Below are 21,956 nucleotides of genomic sequence, written 5' to 3'. Positions count from 1 at the left end.
TTCACCAGATGTTTCCTATTTCAGGTTGGAAGTCATAATTTCCACAGTGAATCTTATAGGAGCTTTTTCATTAATAAAACTATATTGTTTGCAAAGAAATAAGTGATATTTCAAACTCAAAAAAAAAAAAAACTCTTAAGAAATGAGAAGTACAAAGAAATGTTGTACAGGCCTAGACTTGTGAACCTGGGGTGCAAAATAAAAACAAAAAATTGTTTATTTCTCTTTTGGAAGCTGTCCAAAAGTAAGACACAAAGCCCACATTTTGGGAATGAAATCCACCGTAAAGGGCTGCTTGAGGAGGTCCAAACACTTTCAAGCAAGCTACAGCCACCCTTGTAAAAACGCTGATTTATTTAACGTTTGCCTGGCGGGTTTCTAACGCGTGGAGCGAGCGGGCGCCGAGGCCGGCGGCGGTGCCGCGGAGAGGCCGCGGGGGGGGCGGGGCACAGCCCGCCGCAGGCCGCTTCCCGCCCTAGCAACGGTCGCTGCGGCGCGGGGGAAGGGGCGGGGCTCGGCGCTGGGCGGAGCCGCGCTCCCCGTCGCCGGCCTACAACGCCCATGATGCCCCGCGGGGGCCGGCCGTACGTGACGCGGCGGGAGGGGAAGGGGAGGGGGAGGAGGGGGTCCGTCTCTCCCCTGCCGTGTCCCCTTTTCTCGGCTCGGCGGGCGCCATGTTGGTTTGAGCCGAAGATGACAGGGGGCGGCTGCGGGCGAGGATCGCGCTGAGGCCCGGCACCTGCGGCTCGCGGCGGGGCGAGGAAGCGCGGCCAGCGCGGCTCTTGGGGGAGGGGGCGCCGCTCCGCGCCGCGCCGCGGAGGCAGCCCGGGAGCCGCCGGAGGAGGAGGCGGGGGAGGGAGGGCTGAGGCGGCGGCGGCGATGCGAGCGGCGAGCTGAGGGTGCTGGAGGCGGCCGCCGCTGGAAGCCCCCGGCCCTGCCGCGCCGCGGTGCCGGAGCGCCGCGGGGGAGGGCACTCGCCTCCGTCCTGCCCTCGCGCAGCCGCCGCTCCGGGGCAGGGGCAGCGCCAGACCCTGTTGGATGTCGCGCACCGCCTAGGGGGGTCTGAGAGCCGCCGCCGCCCCCGGCGCCCCCCCGACCCCCGCGGGCAGCCGCGCCAGCCGCCGGCCGCGCCGGGCAGCGCGGTGCTGCCCTCCCGGGTCGCCCGTTGTTAATGAGGAGGTGACTCGGACGCACCATTATCCCGTGAATCATCCCGGCGTTATTTGTCTAGGCTGGGAAGGAAGGAAGGAAGAGGGAGAGGGGGGGAAAAGCCCGCACACGGTTCATGTCACTCCGTAGTCTCTCCTGGTCTACCTGGCACCGCTGGTGCTGCTGCTCCTGCTGCTGACAAGTATCTGCTGCCATCTCTGGTCTCCTGGTGGTTCCCCCGAAACAGCCTGCACACCGGCTTCTCTTGGATATCTTTTTTCCTCGGCAACCGACAGCCTTCCCCACTGCATCTCAGGCACTTTATTAATGAGAGACGTGGAACTCGCTGCCTCCAAAATACACGCCGATTTTTGTTCTCGAAGATCTTCTGTGGGGTGTGCTTGGTGCTCCTCTTTTCTTTGATTTTCTTTCTTTTTTTTTTTTTTTAAAGTTGTTCTAAGGCATTAGGGTAGCATCAAGATGTCCAGCAGTGTTCCAGCTGATATGGTAAGTCTTATTTCACATTTAATACTATTGTTATGTAATAACACTTATTTAGCTCTGTTTTGGCAGAGAAGATGGAAAGAAGAGGGATGTAGGGCAAAAAAAAATATCTCGGTTACGGATTTAAGGAACAAAAAGTTCGCAGTTAAACCCCCTGATAGATGCTGGTTCTGCTCTGATTTTTGGTAATGGAATGTAAAGCTGCAGTGCCGTCTTCTATGTAACAGGGCAACTGTGAATGTCGCCTTTTCTCTTTTACCTTTGGCAGTTAATATCTGACTGCTCTTGCTTATTTTGTGTAACTGTGGTATTTAACCCTGTCAAGCATTTTTGAGGGAAGAGAAATACTGAGTAGAGCATTCAGAACTATTTATTCAAGCCATTTCTTTTCTTTCTAATCCAGCTGAAATTTAGTCTTAACCTTCTTCCTTTTCTTCTCTCCAACTTCCCTTGTTTCTTACTGACACTTTGTCTTCTAATGTTGATGGGAAGTTAATCCCTTCACTTGATGCCGGGTCAAGAGCGAGAAAGAAATTCTCTTGCACTTATTTACATAGTAAGATCCTTTGTGCACTAGCTGCAATCTGGACATTTTTCAAGGGCAGTCCTTGTACTTCTTATGGCGGACTGTACTTCAGCCTGTATTGGATACTCAGCTCAGTGCGTTTAAACTAGAAAGGTAGAGCTGGGCATGGGGAGAGAGGAGAGAGAATGAATCAGGTCTGCTCCAGGTCTGCTAGTTAATATTTCTGTTCATCAGGACTTTCTTGATTTGTGTGTATTTCCATAAATCACTCAATGAAAAAGAGTTGTGGCTGTGCTTTTTTGATAATTACCTCTTTTTTTTTTTCTTACAACTAAAGATTTATGTCCGTGTTTAAAGATGATATTTTGTCTAGCAGCAGCAGGCTTGTCCATGGCTTTTTCTCTCGGGATGCGATTACATCTTCTGATTATAACCTGCTACAGTTATGTAAAAACTGAATAGCCCTTGTTTCAGCCATGGATATACAAGTAATGGTGCATATGTATGACAATTAGGCTATTGAAATAATGGTATCATTTAGATGCCTACTTTCATTGTTTCTTTTACAGCTTTCTACTGCAGACAAAATGACTGAATTCTGACAAAAAAGCACAAACACAAGATACAGATGTTGACCAAACAGTTTTAAACTTACAGGTTTTTGTCTTTCTCAAACACTATAAATATATTTTGCCCTCTGGAAGGGGAGGAGGATGAGGAAACTGTTGCCTCTAAATCCTTTAAACTGTAATTTTCAAATACAGTTTTATGTAGAATATGTTTCTTTTCAAAATCTCCTTGATCATAATACTCTGAACCCCTTTCTCGCTTTCACATGCCATTCTTTCATTATATCACAGAAAACCTTTGCCCATCTGTGGAGGGTTAGATGCAAATCTCTTGGTACTGCTGTTTAAATTGCCTGGAGGAGTCCCTTGACTGTGACATGAAGCACTGCTCTTTCCTCTTACCCTGGGCTGAGTGCGCTGCCACCTCCACAGTGCTTCTAGATCTTGCCTGCCTGGGAGTCATGGTGCTGCCACTGCACTTGTAATGTTTGAAGACTCCATTTTATAACAACATACAAATTTAAAGATAGAAATAAAATATGATTTTATCTGTTAAAACCATTTGTTTCAGTTATGATGTAATCAGGATGCTGCTGGCAGGCATATCTAGGCCTACAGATGCTCTATACCTTCAAATCAGGAAGAAGCTTGTTATACATAGTGATGTTTAATTTTTGAGTCATTACAAAAACATTTGAATGAGGATGTTACAAATCTCAGTATAAGTTAAGAGAATGGATAGACTTATTTTTGTCTGTCTTAGGATGATTTTGATTTGTTTCAGTATTATTAGATGCTGTTTCCCTCTGAAAGTTTGAAGTGTGTTTAGAAACTCAAATTATTAAATAAGGGTTAATTTCTGGAAAGAACACTTGAAAACTCATTTTTGGATCTCCTTTTATCACCATCCTCCCTATTTCAAAGGAGTTTGTTGAGGAAGGAAAATGGGATTGTTATTTGATTGCTCTTTAAAGGGAGCCACTTACCAGGCTGTCACTTTGTTTATATATGTTTTTATTTACTGTAGGATTTTAGAGTTTGCATTTCTCTTATCCACCCACTCTCTAATTTGCATTTACAAAAAAAATCATTTCTCATTCTGTAGGAGTTGGCAGCAGTGTGATTGGGTGTAATATTACGAAGGCTTCATCACATTTGTTAACTCTGCTATGAATTACTAAAGTATTATAATAATTAGGTTTCAAGCTGTTTTGTCAGATTCATGAAATAAACTCTAATAATAATAATAAAAATATTGTAACTGATGCTTCTTAAAATGTGGTAATCTGCAGTGGGTTTTCCTGTCCTTCCTTTGAATTAGCAAGGACCTACAGTACATGAATTCCCATAGTAAGTTATCAGATCTTCAGTTAGTTTTATACTTGCAGGTTGGCAAAATTTGAACAAGCATATTTAGCTGACTTTTTTCCAGAAATACAGCAGACTTAACCAGCTAACTATTTCAACATCACTTCTTAATTATTTAACATAGTACTTTATCATTTGCATTCCACTAGTAAACTGGATGGTGACACACCACATTCCGAGCATTATAAGTTTGTGGTGCATTATTGCTTAGCAGTACATGCTACTTAAAGGTTAAAACTCCACTTCTGGAATGAAACCTGCTAATATTGACCTCTGTACTTGTGTAGTTTCACTAACTTAATTACGACTAGACATGTATGGAGCAGTTTTTGGAAGTGACACTGCATATCTACTGCCTAATTTTGCTTATTTTTTCACATAAATACTGGTATTTGTGGTGATAACAGAGAGCATCTCTGATAAATTATCTGATGAAATTATTCAAAGTAATCAGTTTTGCCGTTCAGGAGTAGCTAGAATTTGACTGTGAATAACAGTGGATCTGTTTGCAAGTCGTATTTCTTTAGTAATAATAAAAAGGCACTAGGTGGTTTTACAGACTTGTGAAGTTAATCACACTTTTTTTAAGTTGACCAAATGAAAATGGTTTGCTGTTCGTTTAAAAACTGTAGCTGACCATTTCAGCCCAAGCTATAAAAAAATAAGCTCACTCCAGAAGTTATTATTCAATTGAATAATCTCCTTTATTTCAGTGGAGTTATCACAAGAATCTGGAAAGTTGAGTCTCTATATTCTGTGTTCTTATGATACTTCTCATTACAAATATAACTCTTCAGGGTTCCTATAAGTTCACAGTAAGGGGCCTGTATGACTGAAAAGTGAGTATTATGTTGTCTGCAGTTTAGATCTTTCCTGTATCAGTGAATTTTATTTAGGCACAAAAAGGCTCTGCCAGGCCTTTCTTCCTTGGATAGTTCTTTGCATGTCCTCTAGGATATAAAGTCTCATTCTTCTTGTGTTACTGTTCAAGAGTGATGCTTTTGGCGCACACTTTTTTTTTTTGTGGCATTAGATAAACAACACTCAAAGCTAGTAATTAATTGAAGGTTTTCCATTTTATTACGTACACCTATTGAATCCCTGTGCTGAACTTAAGAGAGGTAGGTAGTGTGTGAGAGACTATTTTGAATAAAACTGAAATGGCAAGTTTTGTGCTACACATAAGCAGACAAGAGAGGTTGGCGTTCATAGCCTAAAACACTTACATATAAGGACAGTGTTAAGAGGGTAATAAAAGGAGAAGAATAAAAAAAAAATCCACACCTCAGTTAATATCTTACTAGTGTCAGTGCTTAGTGAAATTGTATATATGCATGTTCTTTTTTAGGAGGTTTAATGTAGAATAGTGATGAATAGCCTAACATAATAGGGACCATTTTTTAGTGCATTTTAAAGTGGACTAACAGGAGAAAAGGTTGGAGATGTACCTGATGCCACATCACTAGGGGAATCTTGGCATCCAGGGATAAGGTTCAGACAAGAGGAAATCAAAGGAGAAGATAGTTGTATGGCAGCTGAGTTTTTCTTCTTCTTTTTTTTTTTTTTATCCATCTCAGTCTAAACAATTCTTTCATTTAGAATAACAAGCACAGTATCATTATAATGCATTTGGAATACAGAAACAAAATACTTTGACTCATAGTAGTTTAACTCATAGGAACAAAATGTAAGAAATCATGCATCTTTTCTCCTATTGTAGCTGCTTTTCCTTTTGCCTTCAGTAGATATTTTTTGTTTGTTTTGAAAATTATTATATCCCAAGTTGTTTTGTGCATGTAGTCATAAAGAACTTAAGGGACTGACTTTATTATAAAGGTCTAATTACTTCTGTCTCCAGCCTCCCCCCCCCTCCAGTTTTTGAAGTTTTAATTTATTACATTGTAAGATAGAAAAACACGATAAAATGTTTTTATCTTGATATTTTTCCTTCCCTTTCCTGTTTTTTACCATTGTTTGTTGATTGTAAGAGATAGGAGTATCACTTTCTCTGTTGTCCTTGGTGTTCTTCCCCTTTTCTCCCCTTTTTGGAGAAAGAATTAGTGGGATCTCTATTGGAAAGAAGAGCTTGAAGAAGATCATTCCTGACTCCCTATGTATCAAACCACTTTGGTAGCATATTGCAGTTTTTCTTATAATGAGATGAAGAACCTCCTTATCTGTTGTCTGCAGCAGTGGCCAGAGACACACTTGTCAAAGCTGATGTCATATATGTGTATTTTGGGTATCCTTCAACATAATTTATATTTACTATCCTTCCTTTTTCTCCCACAGATTAAAACAAAAAAATCTTACCTATATATCTAACCAAAAATAAATCATTGTAGTAATGACTGGCATTTGTATGTGGGATGCTGTAATGTAATAAGATGAAGTTCCCCAGCATCCTGACATATTGAACATATTCTGAAACAATGTTTATATGTCCTTCACTTCATTTTCTTCAGGGATGAGCAACTGTAACTTGTGGATGAGATAATGATTGATATTTATGCTGGGCCTTGGTGTAGCACTGTGCTTCAGAGAATTTACATTGCCAGCTTCTGCTTCTGTTCTTAGTTTTTTTGTTAACTGAATTTGTTTCTCTCCACTTCTGTTGTCCAATTCCATGCAATACTGGAGGGAATGTGCACTGAAGGACATCTAACTCCTCCCTTGTTGGGAATGCTGGGAAGCCAGCAGTAGTTACTGACAGGTTCCAGCAGAACTGAGAAATAAAAAAACCCCAAATGCTGAATATCTGTCTGTAGCAAAGTGGCAACCTCTACAGTAGGAACACTGAATTTTGCATGTGTAATCCTGGCAGTTCAGTCAGGACCTGAATAGGGACAAGCTGCAGCTCTCAAAGGTGTGGAATTGGGGCCAAATTCAGGTGCAGGTAATCTGTATTTCACCTAGGAGCTCGTGACTGGTGTTCTTCCATGTCTAAACTTATGTTCTCTTCCCCCGTGAGCATTTTATTTTAGGTCATTCAAGGCCCATAGCTCTCTTCCTTGATTTGGCTTAAAGCTGTAGTAGAAAATTAGGCTGTCTGATGAATGTGGGCCTTCTGGAAGACTTGGTAAGCAATGCTTTAAAGATACTGTAATCAAAATGACTAAGGACAGGTTTTCTGTTCTTAACTGTAAGTTCTTTCTGAGGATGAGGTCTGTAAATGTTGAAAGCTGTGGTCGTGGTATATATAATGAGAGGGAAATATTTGTTTATGTTTCTGGTGACTCAGCTTTGTCTATTTCTGAGTAAAACTCAGAATGTAAACTTTTGGTGATGTCCCTATATAAGTTTATACAATACTGAGCAGAATGGAGAGCTCAATTCTGACTCAGCCAGTGAGTGCTACTCTAGTTTGCAGGAATCCAGAAATATCTGGAATGTGACTAATCATTCCTGTGGTTTTATGTGGAAGAGATATTACAGCTTATTTTCAGTCTTTTCTTTGCACAGTACTGGATCCACTAACTTGCTTATTTCTCATTTTAACTATAGTGAAAAGCAGAGCTGCTGATCAATACACTTTTCAATGTTAAGTGTTTTGTTTTTGTTTTTTTGAGCAATTAATTGAGCCTACTGAAGTAGCAAGCCTTCCCTGCTGCAATTTTGCTTGCATAAAGTTTAATTTACTAATTATTAAAAGGCTATGACTGAGTGCAATGCTTTCATTTCAGAAGCTATTGAAAATTAGAGTGTCAATGAAAGATTTTAATATCACTTTTCTTATGGAAAATCTAACCTCTAAGCCCCTAGCACTTCATCAATTTCAGCTTAATTTAGAGATCTGTCTTTTGAAATTCAGTTATTGTTAAAAATTACCCTATAACTCTACTAGAAAGACCGCCTTTAATTTTTGCTAGCTTCTGGGATGCGTACGTCGCAAAACACCTTAAAGCAATAACTGGAACATTTTTTGTTGGGTATACCTCCAGACAAATTTAAATTCACAGATGTACCACTAACTGTTACAAGCAATGATAATTAAGAAATACTGATGGAAGAAAAGAATGAAGAATCAACACCCTGCAAGAATTGTGATTTTTTTTTAAGTTGCCGATACATGAGTTGAGGTTTTGCAAATAGCTTTATGCTCTTCAATACTGTGGAGTGGTTTTTAGGGTTTTTTTTTTTTTTTTTACTATGTGAAAAAAATTTGTTTAAAAAAAAAGTCACTAAACAGGTTTTCTAAGAATGTAGAAAAAATATTCAGGAAGTCTGTTTTTCTTTAAGAGCACCTTTTAAAGAAAAAGTTAAGACCTCAAGTAGGTCTCTTGGGCCTCAGAAGTATGGTTCTGCAGAAATACTTTAATATTGTTGCATCTGAGTGCTCTTAAGTATATATGGAAATTGGTGCATTTTTCAGTCACTAATCAGGACTGTGTTTAGCTCCTTGACAGAGGATAAATCCGTCGCTGCTTGTAAACCATCCACACCGAAGGCCTTCTCTCAATTTGCAGTAAGACTCTGCAAGTATGTTGAAATTTGATTAAAAATGTAGTGTATATTTTCAGCAAATTGATACTTGGTGTAATTAGGCAGTTTAAAATAAAGATTTGGCAGGTTGCACAGTTGTGACGCTGCCATCAGTGTCGTCAATTTTTTTTTTCTAATTTTGGTAAACAAATCTGCTGAAAATAACTTGCCAATAACAGGACCACAGTTGTGTGTGTGTGTGTGTGTGTATATATATATATATATTTTACTTAAAGTTATGTGGGACTGTCAGTTTAGAACTAAATGGAAAGTTTGTGGCAGAGCTTAGTTGCGATCTTATTCCATAATACTGTTGTTATGGTGACAGAAACAAGTAAGAAAGTGCTTAAGTTTTATGTATCCTATATAAACTAACCAAGAAAAAACATGGATTCTGTCTAGGAGTTTGACAATATTTGTTCCACTTCCCTACCAAAAAACAAATCTATGCCTTAGTGGGGCAGAGGTACCAAATGGTACTTCATGTTCAACAACATAGGGTCATACTTTAGAAATGTTTGTGTTCTGTGTCTACCTACTGTGCTGGTTTCAGTTTCTGTTGAGAGCTGCCACAGATTACTGTTCAGGCGAATCTAATTTATGTCAATGGCCTGGACTGCTACTGAGAAACAAAGGTGGTCTTATCCTGGAGAGCCCTTCAGCTGCAGCTGAGGACCTGGGTTTTAATCTGTGCATCTATTGGCAATTTTTATGGGAATGAATACTTAACTCCTTTTTCTTTTTTGGGGGGTTGGGGGGGGTGTCCTGAGCTCTTGTGGAAGCTTTTCTATGATCTTCATTATGCAATATTCGTTTTTGCATGTTGCATAAGAAATTCTTTTGACAAAAGTGTAGCACCAATCTCAAAGTAAACACGAGGAAACTAAATGTGTTTTTCCTTTAGAGATTGAAATGAACAATGTGTTTCATCTCAAAAATATTCATACTTCAAAGTCATGTATTGTAGCATTGGTTAGTAGTATCTCCTTGGTGGAGTTCTGATACAGTAATGCTTTGTGGTCTAGCAGAAATCCACATCACTGTAATCTGTTTCTGATACTTAACATATATTCTGGATGGTACTACTTAAACTGTCTCAGGAATCTGACATATGTTTTTAATGCAGAGAAATACTGGAATAGTGATAAAATAGTGAAGTTCAGTGTTAATCAAGTCTTTCATAGTTGGGGGTATAAATTCAAGATTTTTTTTTAAGGTTGATTAGTGCCAATGTATATGTGAATATATGTGGCATATGCCAGTAAGCCTAAGGAAAGTTATTTTATAATATAAAATTATTATTTTAAAATAGTAGTCCTCTTCACTATTTCTTTTAAGATTAAATACTACACAACGTTCTTTAGATATGCTTAGCATGTTCTGCATACTATAAGCCATTGACTAGAAGCCCATGTACGTTTTTAAAGCTTAAAATACCTAGTTGCAGTATCTTTTATTATTATTATTGAATTCTTATTTGTATGAGCAGTATCATGAACATCAAAATAAACTTAACTCTTAGAATAGTATTCTGTGGTGGTAGCTGATATACTACACATTACTTAGAGCATATCAGATCTGAATATTTATATCATTTTGGCTGTGAATGAGTATACTTTAAATTTTTAATCTGTACAAATGACTTGTACAATCTTAACAGTTCTAAGGTATAATAATGAAAGCCTAGCTTTCATTTGTGAAACAGGATTATTGATCGTCAATGGAAAAACTTTATTGCACTTGCGTGTTTTAGTGGTTTATATTTTGTACACTTTATAGCTATTTGGCAGCAAACCCCAAACTTTCAGAAAGCTTTATCAAAATTTTTTAATGAAGGGGGAATCTATTTGCTAAGCCCTTATGATTCAGTAATAATCAAAATAACGTAAAATCACACAGATTAGTAACTTTTAATAGATGCATTACAGCATATAAGTGGTGATGAAGATGTAAATATTACTGTATATTTATAAGAATAATTAAAAAGCTTTTCTCTGAACAGAGTGGTGTGCTTTCCATTATAAGGTCTTCTGAAGTTTTCCCTTTCTGTGTTTTTCTGAATTTTAACTGCTGGACTGCCACTTCCTGTATTAGGCAGGATTAGCTGTGGCTAGGCATCATGTGTATGCTGTAGCTGCCCCCCATGCATTGCTCAGCATGGTACTGCTCCAGATAAATCCATGCCTGAGGTCTGCCTCATGCTGGTTAGTGTGGTTAGAACATCTGAATTAGTGGTTTAGCCATTTTTGAGATCAGTTAAGGAGATATGTTACTTTCCCTGTTATACAAATGTGAGTCACTCTAGTTTCACTGTATCTTCAGTCAGCAACTCCATATTCATAAGGTGGGGTTTGTCAGGCACATACCCTTCAGCTGTAAAAATTTTAAGGATTGTTTGACTTGAATATTCAAGAATTTTGTACCAAAAATTAGTGTAATATGTATTCTTTATTCCATAGATTTCCAAGAAAGGCTATTTTAAAGACTACATTTATGCTTTAGAGATGTGATAAATATTTGATAAGTTTCAACCTTATACTAATTCATTTTAAATGTGAAGTGTAAAATTGGGGAAACTTTTTTTTTTCCTCCAAAAATTCAAAAAAAGACTGGTGAGTATTTCTATTGACCTAGGCACAAGAGTGAAGTTTTAAGATACAATGTATCAGGCACTGGGACAGAGAAAACAGCTTGTTATTGAGAAATTTGACTTACGTCTTGTGAATCTCATTTTCATCACTAATGTTAAAATGACTAGGAGCTTTTATTAAAGAGAAACTGCAACTGTGTCTGATTTCTGACTACTTAGCGCCTCTGGCCAATATAGTTTCATAAGAATCTGGACTTCATATGAATTTGGAAATGTGGATTTTTATTTTTTTTTAATTGCATATTTTTAAAGTTATTTGGAAGTTTAAAATATTTGTTGTAGTAGGGGAAACCAGTAAACTGTAAGTGTGACTGTGATGTGTGGTCCAGTGAAGATAGTGGGGATATTTGCAAAATTGTTTTAGCTTGGAGATGATGGTCCCCTTTAAACTGTTTTCCTCTCACTAAGAAAGGGGCCCTCTAGAAGGTGGTTCAGAGCAAGAGTGTAGGTGCTTTGAATACGGTAGAAGAGGAGAATGCTTGTCTGGTGGTGTGCTGTAACACTTCTTTGCAGGCAATGATCTAAAAAAATCTGCTTTGCTCAACTTCGTTGTAAAAAGGAAGGCTGAAGCACATAGTTATGCAATACATTGTCTCCACTCACCTCTTTAGGGTGATGGGACTTTTAAACTTTTTCCTACCTGCCACTTTTCATGCTGAGCCCAAGTTGCTGTGTGTCTGTCTCTTCAACTTTGGGGATAGCCAGGGAAATCCCGGCAGAGGGCTATTGCACAGCTGCAGAAAACTTCCTGTTCCAGTATATTGTGATGCTGAGCTTGTTGCTAGTGTAAATGCTGTCTGCACTTAGGACTCAGAAAGATTTTAACATGGAGTATAAAGCTTTGCTAGGGATGGACCCTGCTATTCCCAAGGTAAGAGCCACACCTACATCTTTCTCTCAACTGACTGTAAAGAGTGGGGCAAAGAAACTCGCACTTCTAAGCTGAGGTTGTCTTTTTCAGTACCCTTTTGTGTTTCTTGAGCAAATAGTTTATCACGTGCCTTTTGTCAGTGTGAACATAGAGTATGTGCTATGGCACTGTTTATAACACATATGGAAAACTAACATTAAGAGGACACGGTTCCACTTGTAAAATGAGGTACAGAAACATTCAGAAATACCAGAATCAATAACAATGTTCATTTACCCTATTTTGTTTATGTATAATAGTTGCTTCTTCCAGTATCATATGCTTTTGCCCCTCACAGGATCTGTTCCTTATTCAGCACCTAGTCATTGTTCAAAGACTGGATCGGTGCCTTTTCACACTACTCAGACCTTTCTTGGAAGAAAAGTCTAATTCCCCTTGAGCCTTCCTGTGACACTGGTATTTCATAAAAATCCATTTATTTTTCAAAGATCTGTTAGAGAAGAGGTTATTGTTTATCCAAAATTATGAATATTGTACAATGTAATTTCTCTGATTCATAGCAAATATCTTCTATACAAGGTAACTGTGTAGTAGAGTTGCAGATGATGAAAGCTTGATGTTTCCAAACTGTAATCAGAGAGAAAAGAAATCAGATAAAACTTCTTGATTTTTTTTTTTGATGGAGCTGTATATTCTAGAAAAAAAATTTGTTGGCATTTCTCTGGACAGCTCCACTCAGCACCATCTTTAATACTTTTCAGTCCTGTTTGTTCACAGAAGTTTTATTCCATGCTTGTACTAACATTTCAATTAAGCTAGCATACTCTTTTGCTGATTTTAGGTTTATTCCAGAAGACCTGTTGTGGACAAAGAGTGAATTAAAATGATGCAAGAATCGAGAAAATATTTATATGTTAATAGATGCTCCCAAGAAAATTTGGAGAAATATTGTAACTATATTTATTAACAAGTTGTAAAAAGCAAGTTTTGGGGCTAATGCTTTCCTTTCTTTTCATACCATCTTTGTGGCAGTGTTATGTTAGTATTTCTTGCAGCTCTTGTTACTGGTTGAGAATCACACAGTTTTGCTGAAGTATTTTTATCTTTCAAAGAAACTGAAATTTTGAGCACTTTCATATCAAATATTACCTAATTTACCTATCAATTTTCATGTTCCTGCTTTTTGAGTAGCATGCTATCAATTCAAATCTGAAGCAGTGTTAAGGAAAAATAAAAATAAATGCACAGCACTTTCCTGCATTCAAGAATTTGGGGGGGGGGGTTGTTTTATTCTTAAATTACTTCTTTGCTTCTTTGGAATTCTGTGGGTTTTTTTTTTTGTTTTTTGTTTTTTTTAGAAAAGGAAAAGTAGGAAAGACAGTTTGCCCTATTGATGGAGCACAGAACAATTAACAGTCAGTGCTTTTATCTGCAACTGTGCTGTTTGGTGCTTGCTCACTTTTTTAGCTGAGTTTGAAGTTTACCAAAGTGACTAATTAAGAGTGCTGACTAATGCCAGATAAGGCAGAGCAAAGGTAAATAGTTTCCTGCCTTTAATAGTTGATTCTGCTGCTACATATCAGTCTGAATTTACTTTAAAAAAAAAAAAAAAAAAAKTTCTTCTTTGTTCTTGTCTTCTCCAAAACAGAAGAAAAAAAAGCTGCTTTTTTTTTTTCCTTTTTTTACCCCCCTATTGTTCTCAGCATATTGAGATGAAGCTATAGGCAGGAGGGGAAAGAAATGGTTTTGGGAATCATATAGGTTTTTGGCCTTTTCTGCCTCTTAGCAGAGTTTTAAAGTTTTTCTTTTACTAGATGTTGTTTTGCAGAAGATGGAAGACCTAGATTATGTTTGAATGAACCCAGAGTTTTCTGCAGTTTTTTTATATCAAACAATTTTTCTTGTAAAACCAGATTGCAACATGTTCCAAAAATGTGGTACAGTTTTCGGGAAGAGCTATAACTATTTATTGCAGGAGATTGAAAATTCATATATAGAAGGCACTTAATCAGAATCTTAAAATACTATAGTCTTGTATTTTTGTTCTGTCTTTAACTTTGGTATAAAGGCAGAAATTTTATTGTTGTTTGTTGGTACTCTATTAGAAGCTATATTGGCTACATTTGGAGTGTCCGCAGAGCTGTTGGGATCAGGAGGAGAAAATCTTTTGAACTGTGTCAAAACAGTTCTGGTTGGGTTGCTGGGGAAGATGGCATTCATTTTCAGTTATAGGCAGTTTGTAGCAGTTTGAAGGATGGGTGGTGGTAGCACCTGAAATGAGTACAAAGAGAAGTCAAGTGATGATTATGCCACCATCCAGTGACAAACATACAGGTGCTTCAGGCACTGAACACTATCACAGATACTGCTCACAGATAGCAGTATCAAAGGCTTCCGGCTTATTTATGAGCAGTAATTTGCTGTAGAAGCATGATGGGCAGCAAGAAACAGCCAAGAAAAGATAGAGCTGTAATTTTCTCTTACCATGCATAGGTTTGTACTCTTAGTAATTAAATTCCATTATGCCAAGTTCTTAACATGTCAGGTGATAACACAATTTTCTGATAAAGGACAAAGGTTTTTTCCACCCCTTCACCCCCACCAAACACAGACACACCCACCTAAATCAATCCCTTAGTTAATATTTTTAATTTCAGTCTTGGTGCTGAATGGAGATAAAAAAGCAATATGTGTTACTTTTTTGGGTTGAAAATGAGTGAGATATGTCCGCATAAGCGTAATCTCAACTTCAGCAAAAGTAGATCTGCTGCTGCCAAATCTAGGCTCTAAAGCAATAAGGCTCCAAGGACTTGGTTCAGTTGCCTAAACTTAGACATTTAGTGCCATTTCACACATCCTAAGGTGTTCAGGATATCCACAGAGAGCAGACAGCTGTGACACATGTCTTATGGGAGACCCACACCTTCCTCCAGAAGAGCAGCTGCAGCGTATGGGGAGGATACTCCACTAAAGTGAAGCACTAAAATAGCACTAGATGCCTAAGTTTAGGTAATTCTTTTGCTCTGTTAACTGTTTGGGGCTTTGTAAAGCTCCATTAGGGCACCTGTATTTGCAACATTTTCATATCCTTTGTTTGGTAGGTTGCCTTTTTCTGGCTTAAATTTATTAAGCAGTGCTTTAAAATCATTAAATTGTTTAATTTGTGGTAAATTACAATTCTACCGGTTTTGTTATTTCCTACAGAAAACTTTCATGTCTAAGGTTATGAACAGTGCAGTAGAACACAAGTTTACCTGTATTTTAAATTTCTCTTATTTTAGTATAGCAGAATTTCCCTTAATTAGAACAATTTGGAAACCTGAATAGTAACAGATGTACTACTATCTGTTCTGGTGAAGTAGCTACTGTGTAATTGCAGGTCTGTCAAACGTGATCCAGTCTGAGCTGTTACCCATGGTCTGTTGAAAATAGAAAAATATTAAAGTTGAGACACATCACAGTCACAGTGAGGTTAGAAGTAATTTAAGTTGTCAAACAAATGAAAATTTGTACACAGCTAGAAAATTTGTACACAACTAAATTAAATTTTGAGGATCATCTGAAGTCCTTGAAAAGTGTCTTATCCATCAACTTTGTAATTCATTGTATAAAATTTTACTTTAGTGGTCAATTCTAAACATTACACCAGAAATGCATTATGTTTTTAATGCGTAAGTGTGTAATTACTCTTGTGTACCAGGAAAGAAAAAAGTACTGTCTATTCAGATATGGTTTCTGATATTAGATCAAAAGAAGAAAGCTTACTAGTTGAAGCTTGACAGGTCTCTCTTGACATTGTCCTGAAATGTTTGCAAGATATTTTATATCTTCTGAGCAGAAATGAATTTAAGTAAGTTGAAAACTTATGCCTAAATAATTAAATAATGAAGATTATTTGGCATTAAATAAGGTATGAACACAGAGAAGTTTGTTGCTATCATCGCCCCAGTAAATTTTCTATTGTTATACTTGAAGTAAATTTCATTCCTATAATTTGAGAAATATATTTTATATTTTGGAGGGCAGCTTTTGATATTTGTATATTGTTGAAGGTTGAGTTAGGGTTTAAATAAAACTTTTTTCTATATTTCATATTGGTACTTTTGTTTTGGCCCAATTTAATGCCTGAAATTTTTTTTTTTTTTAATCTCGGTAGAAACCTAGTGATCATTAATACAACCTTCTAAGCATAAATTGTTGCAGTGTTTGTAGACAGAGGGAAACAATAGCCAAGCTACTTCATGTGCATCTTAAAAACTAAACATATTTTGTTTCCATATACTTCAAGGCTAACCTTTTGTCTTTGCATAAACTTTTCATATTTCTCTAGATTGAGAGTGGTGTTTGTGATTATGGAGAAATCTTTATATAGTACCTATCTAAATATAGTATTCATCCATATGACAAGACTAATCTCTGCCCTTGTGCTTCTGGCAGACCTCTCTTGGATGGCTAGATTTCATTACTGAGGGATCAATCAAAAATTTATGAAATAGAATTGATGTATCAGGAACCCTGGAAAAAATACTTGACCTAAAGAGTTAGAAGATATCTTCTATTATTTTTAAGTAGAAGGGCTGTATTCCATTGAAAGCTCTTGCATGCAGTATGGGTCGGAAGCATTGTTGTACATGCAGCTTTCTGTCTAGAAGGCTTAAGCAAAGAACTAGCAGCCAGCGAGTATATTTATTTGATTGCACACATTTTCTGCTGTTGCATATGTGGGCTTTTACGCTTTTTAATACAGCTTCTATTCGTGGATGAGAGTATCATGATTGTTGAATGTAGGCAGTTTATTCTAAAGACTTTTATTGTTCAAACTAAGCTGAAAATGATCTGTAGGATAAAGCTGTGACCTAGTTCCAAATTTCCCAGCTTTGGAGAGTATTGTTATTGTCAAATCTGTGCCTGTGTAATTCTCTGTTTAATTTTGTTTCTTCATCTTTAAAGACTGATTAATTATTTTTAGGTGAATAGTTAAAGATATGGGAATAGAATGTGCAAAATATTCTATTAAATGTTAATGTTTAGGGTTTCATTTTTGTGGGAAGAGAATTTATTGCCCAGCACAATGCATTAGAGAGGTCAGCCTATCTACTTTCCTCTGGCTCTTATTTAAGAATCATGCACTTTTGTAGAATCAATGTTGCCTACCTAAGTTTAATAATGTTTTCACTTCCCTGTCAACTATGGTCAAGGCTCTCTATAAATTAGTAAATAAAATAATAAACACTTAGCAAATACTATAGATGTGCTTGTTTTATTAAATTAAAATGAAGAATTACAATTAATTTCTGTGTTTTGCTTTGCTTTTAAACTTGAAAATGTACAGGATTATGCTACTTTTAATAACTGCTTGATTCCACGCTGAGCCTGACTTTCATGGCATTGAGCTTGATGGTAAGCATTCACAAGATTCACAGATTTTTTTGCAAGTTTACGAATAATTCCTAATACAAAAATGTTCTCTGAAAAAAGAGGTTTTCTGCCTACAGAGAATTTTTATATATGTATTTACTTATTGTCTAAGTTGTAAGATTTTTTTATTATTATTCCAAACTGGAAACTGGAAAACATTTTGTTTTAGAGATGCTGTTACACAGTATCTTCAAATAATGTGATATCTGTCACTCTCTCTGGCTAGTCAAGCAATGATAACTGATGGGGGGGGAAAAAAAAAACCCGGATATAAATGCCAGCAAGTTAAAAGCTACCAGAGACTGTGGCATTTGTAGTGTGAGATAGCATTGTGCTGGTCGACTTCTGGACTTGTCATTGTGGAGCTGCTGTGAGCTGCAACTTTTATCCTTCCAGAGCCTGGCTCCATGGCAAGAGCCCGCTGGGGCTGAGCCGGAGCGGGGCCTCCTGCGTGCCAGAGCCCTGTCTCTGGGGTATTTGCCTGTGAGGTAGGCATGGCTCTGAGAGCTGCAAGCCTTGCTTTTGGTATGTGGCCACTGAACAGGAGTTGTTTTGAATGAAAAACTTCAAGTTTAATTAATCAGTATTTTTCTTTGGAAAAGTAAAACTTCTTTAGAATTATTATGTTTTTCTTCCTGTTATTTTGTAGCAGAGCAGACAAGCAAAATGTTTTCTCTGATGATTGAAAAGGAATAATAGTGAAAACTTCTACCAGATTTGAGTGTGTTGCAAATTGAGTGAAGTTTTCAACATTAGAGGGGAAATAATAATTTCATGTGAAATTTTACCAGTTTAAAGCAGAAATGGCAGTAAAAACTTGGTCGAAGAACATTGTTGTGCCTGTCTTCCCTAAACTAGTTAGAGTTGCTATGCTTGTATAATGAAGTTCTGCTTCTGAAGTTCTGCCACTTAACTTGTTAATTGTTTGGATATTTAGTGTATATTTTTAAAAAGTACAGAATTCCTTCGTAAGCCCAGATTTTAGTAGTAGGTTTTTAAAAGTGTTTTTAGAAGGATGTAGGCTGTCAAGAAGTGTTTTTTTTCCAAAACAAAAATTAAGGTTATATTAGGCATTGGTGTAGCTAGCAGACCTTCTATGGAAACCACTTCAGTGGGATTTACAGGCACTTGTATGAGGTTTGTTTTCTGTTTTGAAGTGATTCTGTATCCTGTTAAATCGTCTGTCATAATTAGCGCTTCATAATTATATAGTTCTGTTTCAGGTGATAGCAAATAACTAGAATTTTACTTTGCACACCTTCAATTCATCAGGAAAAAATATAAAATATAAACTATTATGGTTAGTATCCTACAAGGTTTTGGCAAGTGTTGAGGAGTGGTGTGTTGTCAAGAGGCAGATTCCTTCATTTTTCCCTATGTGATATGAAAAGGTTAAGAAATGTTTTGTAAAGCAGTGGAAGAGAATTGTACTCATTACTTAAAACAAAGAAATCTCTCTCCCCCCAAACCCTGGTATATAAAACAAAGATGAGGGAATTCATCTTTTCTCCTTAAGAATCAGGTTTAGTGACATGGCATTACCTGCAGAGTTAATGCTAAGATGTGAAAGTAGATGGATGGAGTGTATATAGAAGCCAGCTTGGCGGAGAACTGAATGAGAGGAATTTTTTTTAATATGCAGTGCAATGCTAGGACATGCCTCATTGCGTTTTTGTTTGAGGCATAAGGAAAGTAACCCTAAAGCTTTATGTTTTTCTGAGCATGGAGGTTTTCTCTGTGCTGGTAGAAATGTGGACTTTGATACAATCTGTAGTAACATGGTGATTATCCTAAACATTAGTATATGTACAAAGATAAATGCTCAGGTTTGTTTCAGTTGAGAGATATCTGAAATTGTAGTAACTTGAAGGGCTATTTAAATATTGTACCTCTGTTATGTTAAAAATTTATTTCAGTGACGGAAGCAAAGACCAACTTCATAACCTGTGCCACCATCTGTTAAATACACCAAAAGCTTTTTTTTTCTGGATGGGGTTTAGCCAGCTATCCATTTTGCACTGTTGCCTAGACGGAGGCGTGCATTTAAGAATAACACAGTAGGCTTTCTGTTAGTTGACAAGAAAGCTTTTTTGTTTTGATCTGAGACTCCTTTAGTTTGTCTAATGCTTCCTTAAATTTAGTCTTTGGCTGAAGAATGTATTTGAAACCTTTCCTCTGTTGCACTCCTTTCCTCTAGTCTGTGCTTTCATCTTCTTCCACTTTGGTTTGGAGCCACTCCACGGAGAGCTCCACAGGGCGAGACATGTGCCTTCTCGCTGAACGCTCGGTAAGGCAAGGGGATGTATTTGCTAGCTGCAACCCAAAGTCCCTTCTAATCCTATTGACATCCAACCCAAGTAGCATTTAGTTAATCTGTCTGGCGTTCTCCTTTCTTTGTCTGACCCTGTGAGACGAGAGCGCTTTTTGTAACTTTATTTTAGATGAGCATTTCAAGATGGTAATGCAGATGTATAGTGTTTACTGAAATGATTTTTCTTTTTAAATGTTGTCTTTATGATAAATAAGACATATACTCAATAATGCTGTCAGGCTGAAACTGACAGATTTTAGTATTATGTTGTTATGTTCAATTGTAACATATATGGGCTGATTAGGCAAGGAAAAAAATTGGTATTTACAAAGACATGTAAGGAAAATTGTTGCAGGTCATTTAACCATTTTGTTCTGCTGTTCAGTTTGCAGCAAAATAAACTATTATTTAATCAGAAAAAATATTCAGGGAAAAGGTTTAGGACTGGAAACAGTCTCTTCACTGACTGCTATTTAGAATGTTGGCTTTATCTCTAAAAAAGTAATTTTCCTTCCATTCTTCTGACTTCCACAGGAGTTTCACATTTTTTATATTGTAAAATAATACTTGAGTGAAATCCAGCATAAACCTGTCGAAGAGATGCACAGTATTTCTTGATTTGGATTTCCATGAAACACATTGTGTACAGCTTCAGGTCATTCACAGTTAGAATGGCAAAGCTGCTTTTTATGGTCTCTCTGATCCATCGGGTTGAGACTGTAAAGTTGGGAAAGGATTTGGCTTCATTTCGTGTGGAAATTCTTTTTTTTTTTTTTTTTTTTTTTTTTTTTTTTTTTTTTTTTTTTTTTTTTTTTTTTTTTTTTACAGTTTTTTCCTCCTAGGATTCTGCCTGGCACCAGTTTTTTTTTTTTTTATTCTTCTTCACAAAGTTAGCAAGAGGTGTGCACACCACTTAAAAGCATGAAACCTCTGAATTAAATGTCATGTAGGAATATTCTACTATATTCTTGTGCTGCCCAGCTCTATTTTCTGATATTCTCAGAAGAACAGCACTTTGTGTTGGTGCAGCTTGATGCAGTACCCTTTTGCTGGGGCTCCAGAGATAAGCACATGAAATGGGAACAAGAATTTGAAGCTATTGGATGGATGTGTTCTGTGGACATCTGTCATACTAATCAACCTATAGTATCAAAACACCTGAAATCGGTTGCTTTTCTTTTACTCCTGTTTCAGTAGAATAAACTGCACTCAAGGGAATTAATCACGTCCTGTGGGCTCTGCTGTTTGCACGTGGTTTGCTTTGGCTTAACTTTATTGGACCAGCTCGTCAGAGGCTTATCCTAGGAAGATTAAGGACCTCAAATCTTCCCTTTAAAAATCTTCTTTGCCCCAGCCTTTGTCTTCAAAGTCTCACTGGAAGCTTTGTAGCTAAAACCAGGGTATGTAACATAATTGCAAGACAGACCATTTATCTGTGTTCCTGGCAAATGGACAGCCAAACCAAGCACTTAATGCCTTCCTTCAAATGTTCTGATGAACCAGTGGGCAAAATTGCACTATGAACTCTTTTTTGGCAATTCAGTTTCTCTGTCTATTTTTCCATCTAGTCATTATACATAGGTCTGTAATACTTGCCTTCTGCCAGCCACGTTTCCACCACTTTCTTATAGTAGGATATAGTGATCATGCAGCCAAAAAGGGAATTGGTTAGTGAGTGGTTTGATGAAGAAGTAACTACCAAAAAATCTCCAAAACCTTTCCATATGTCCAGTTTAGAATTACTCATCCAGTGGTGTTATGTTCATTCGAACTGACTTCAGAAAATGGGAGAAAGCAGGACCGTCCCTTTCATCAGTAGCCTGCAGTTATGAAAGTTGCCATTATAGAGACATGGTGGGATAGCTCGCATGACTGGAGTGCTGTCATGGATGGCTACATGCTTTTTAGGAAAGACAGGCCAGGAAAGCGAGGTGGTGGAGTTGCTCTTTATGTGAGAGAGCAACTGGAATGTATTGAGCTGTGCCTAGGGGTGGATGAAGAGCGAGTCGAGAGCTTGTGGGTAAGGGTTAAAAGGCAGGCTAGCATGGGTGACACTGTTGTGGGTGTTTACTACAGGCCACCTGATCAGGAAGAGGAAGTCGATGAGG

At 37.6% G+C, this 21,956-nt stretch overlaps 1 protein-coding gene across 1 annotated transcript in view; it reads left to right on the top strand.

The window, feature by feature from the left end:
* Positions 1–888: 888 nt before the first annotated feature.
* The window catches only part of UBL3 (ubiquitin like 3), a 62,893-nt gene continuing 41,825 nt past the window's right edge, over positions 889–21,956 (top strand). The window contains exon 1 of the mRNA XM_026074594.1: positions 889–1,656. Within this exon, the coding sequence (XP_025930379.1) occupies positions 1,630–1,656 (27 nt within the window). The 5' untranslated portion in view covers positions 889–1,629. The remainder of the gene's footprint in view (positions 1,657–21,956) is intronic.

This window comes from Apteryx rowi, unplaced genomic scaffold (genome assembly GCF_003343035.1).
Source record: "Apteryx rowi isolate R43461 unplaced genomic scaffold, aptRow1 scaffold_391, whole genome shotgun sequence".
Classification (NCBI taxonomy): domain Eukaryota; kingdom Metazoa; phylum Chordata; class Aves; order Apterygiformes; family Apterygidae; genus Apteryx; species Apteryx rowi.
The sequence above is the reverse complement of the archived record's forward strand: the minus strand, read 5'-3'. Positions and strand labels throughout refer to the sequence as shown.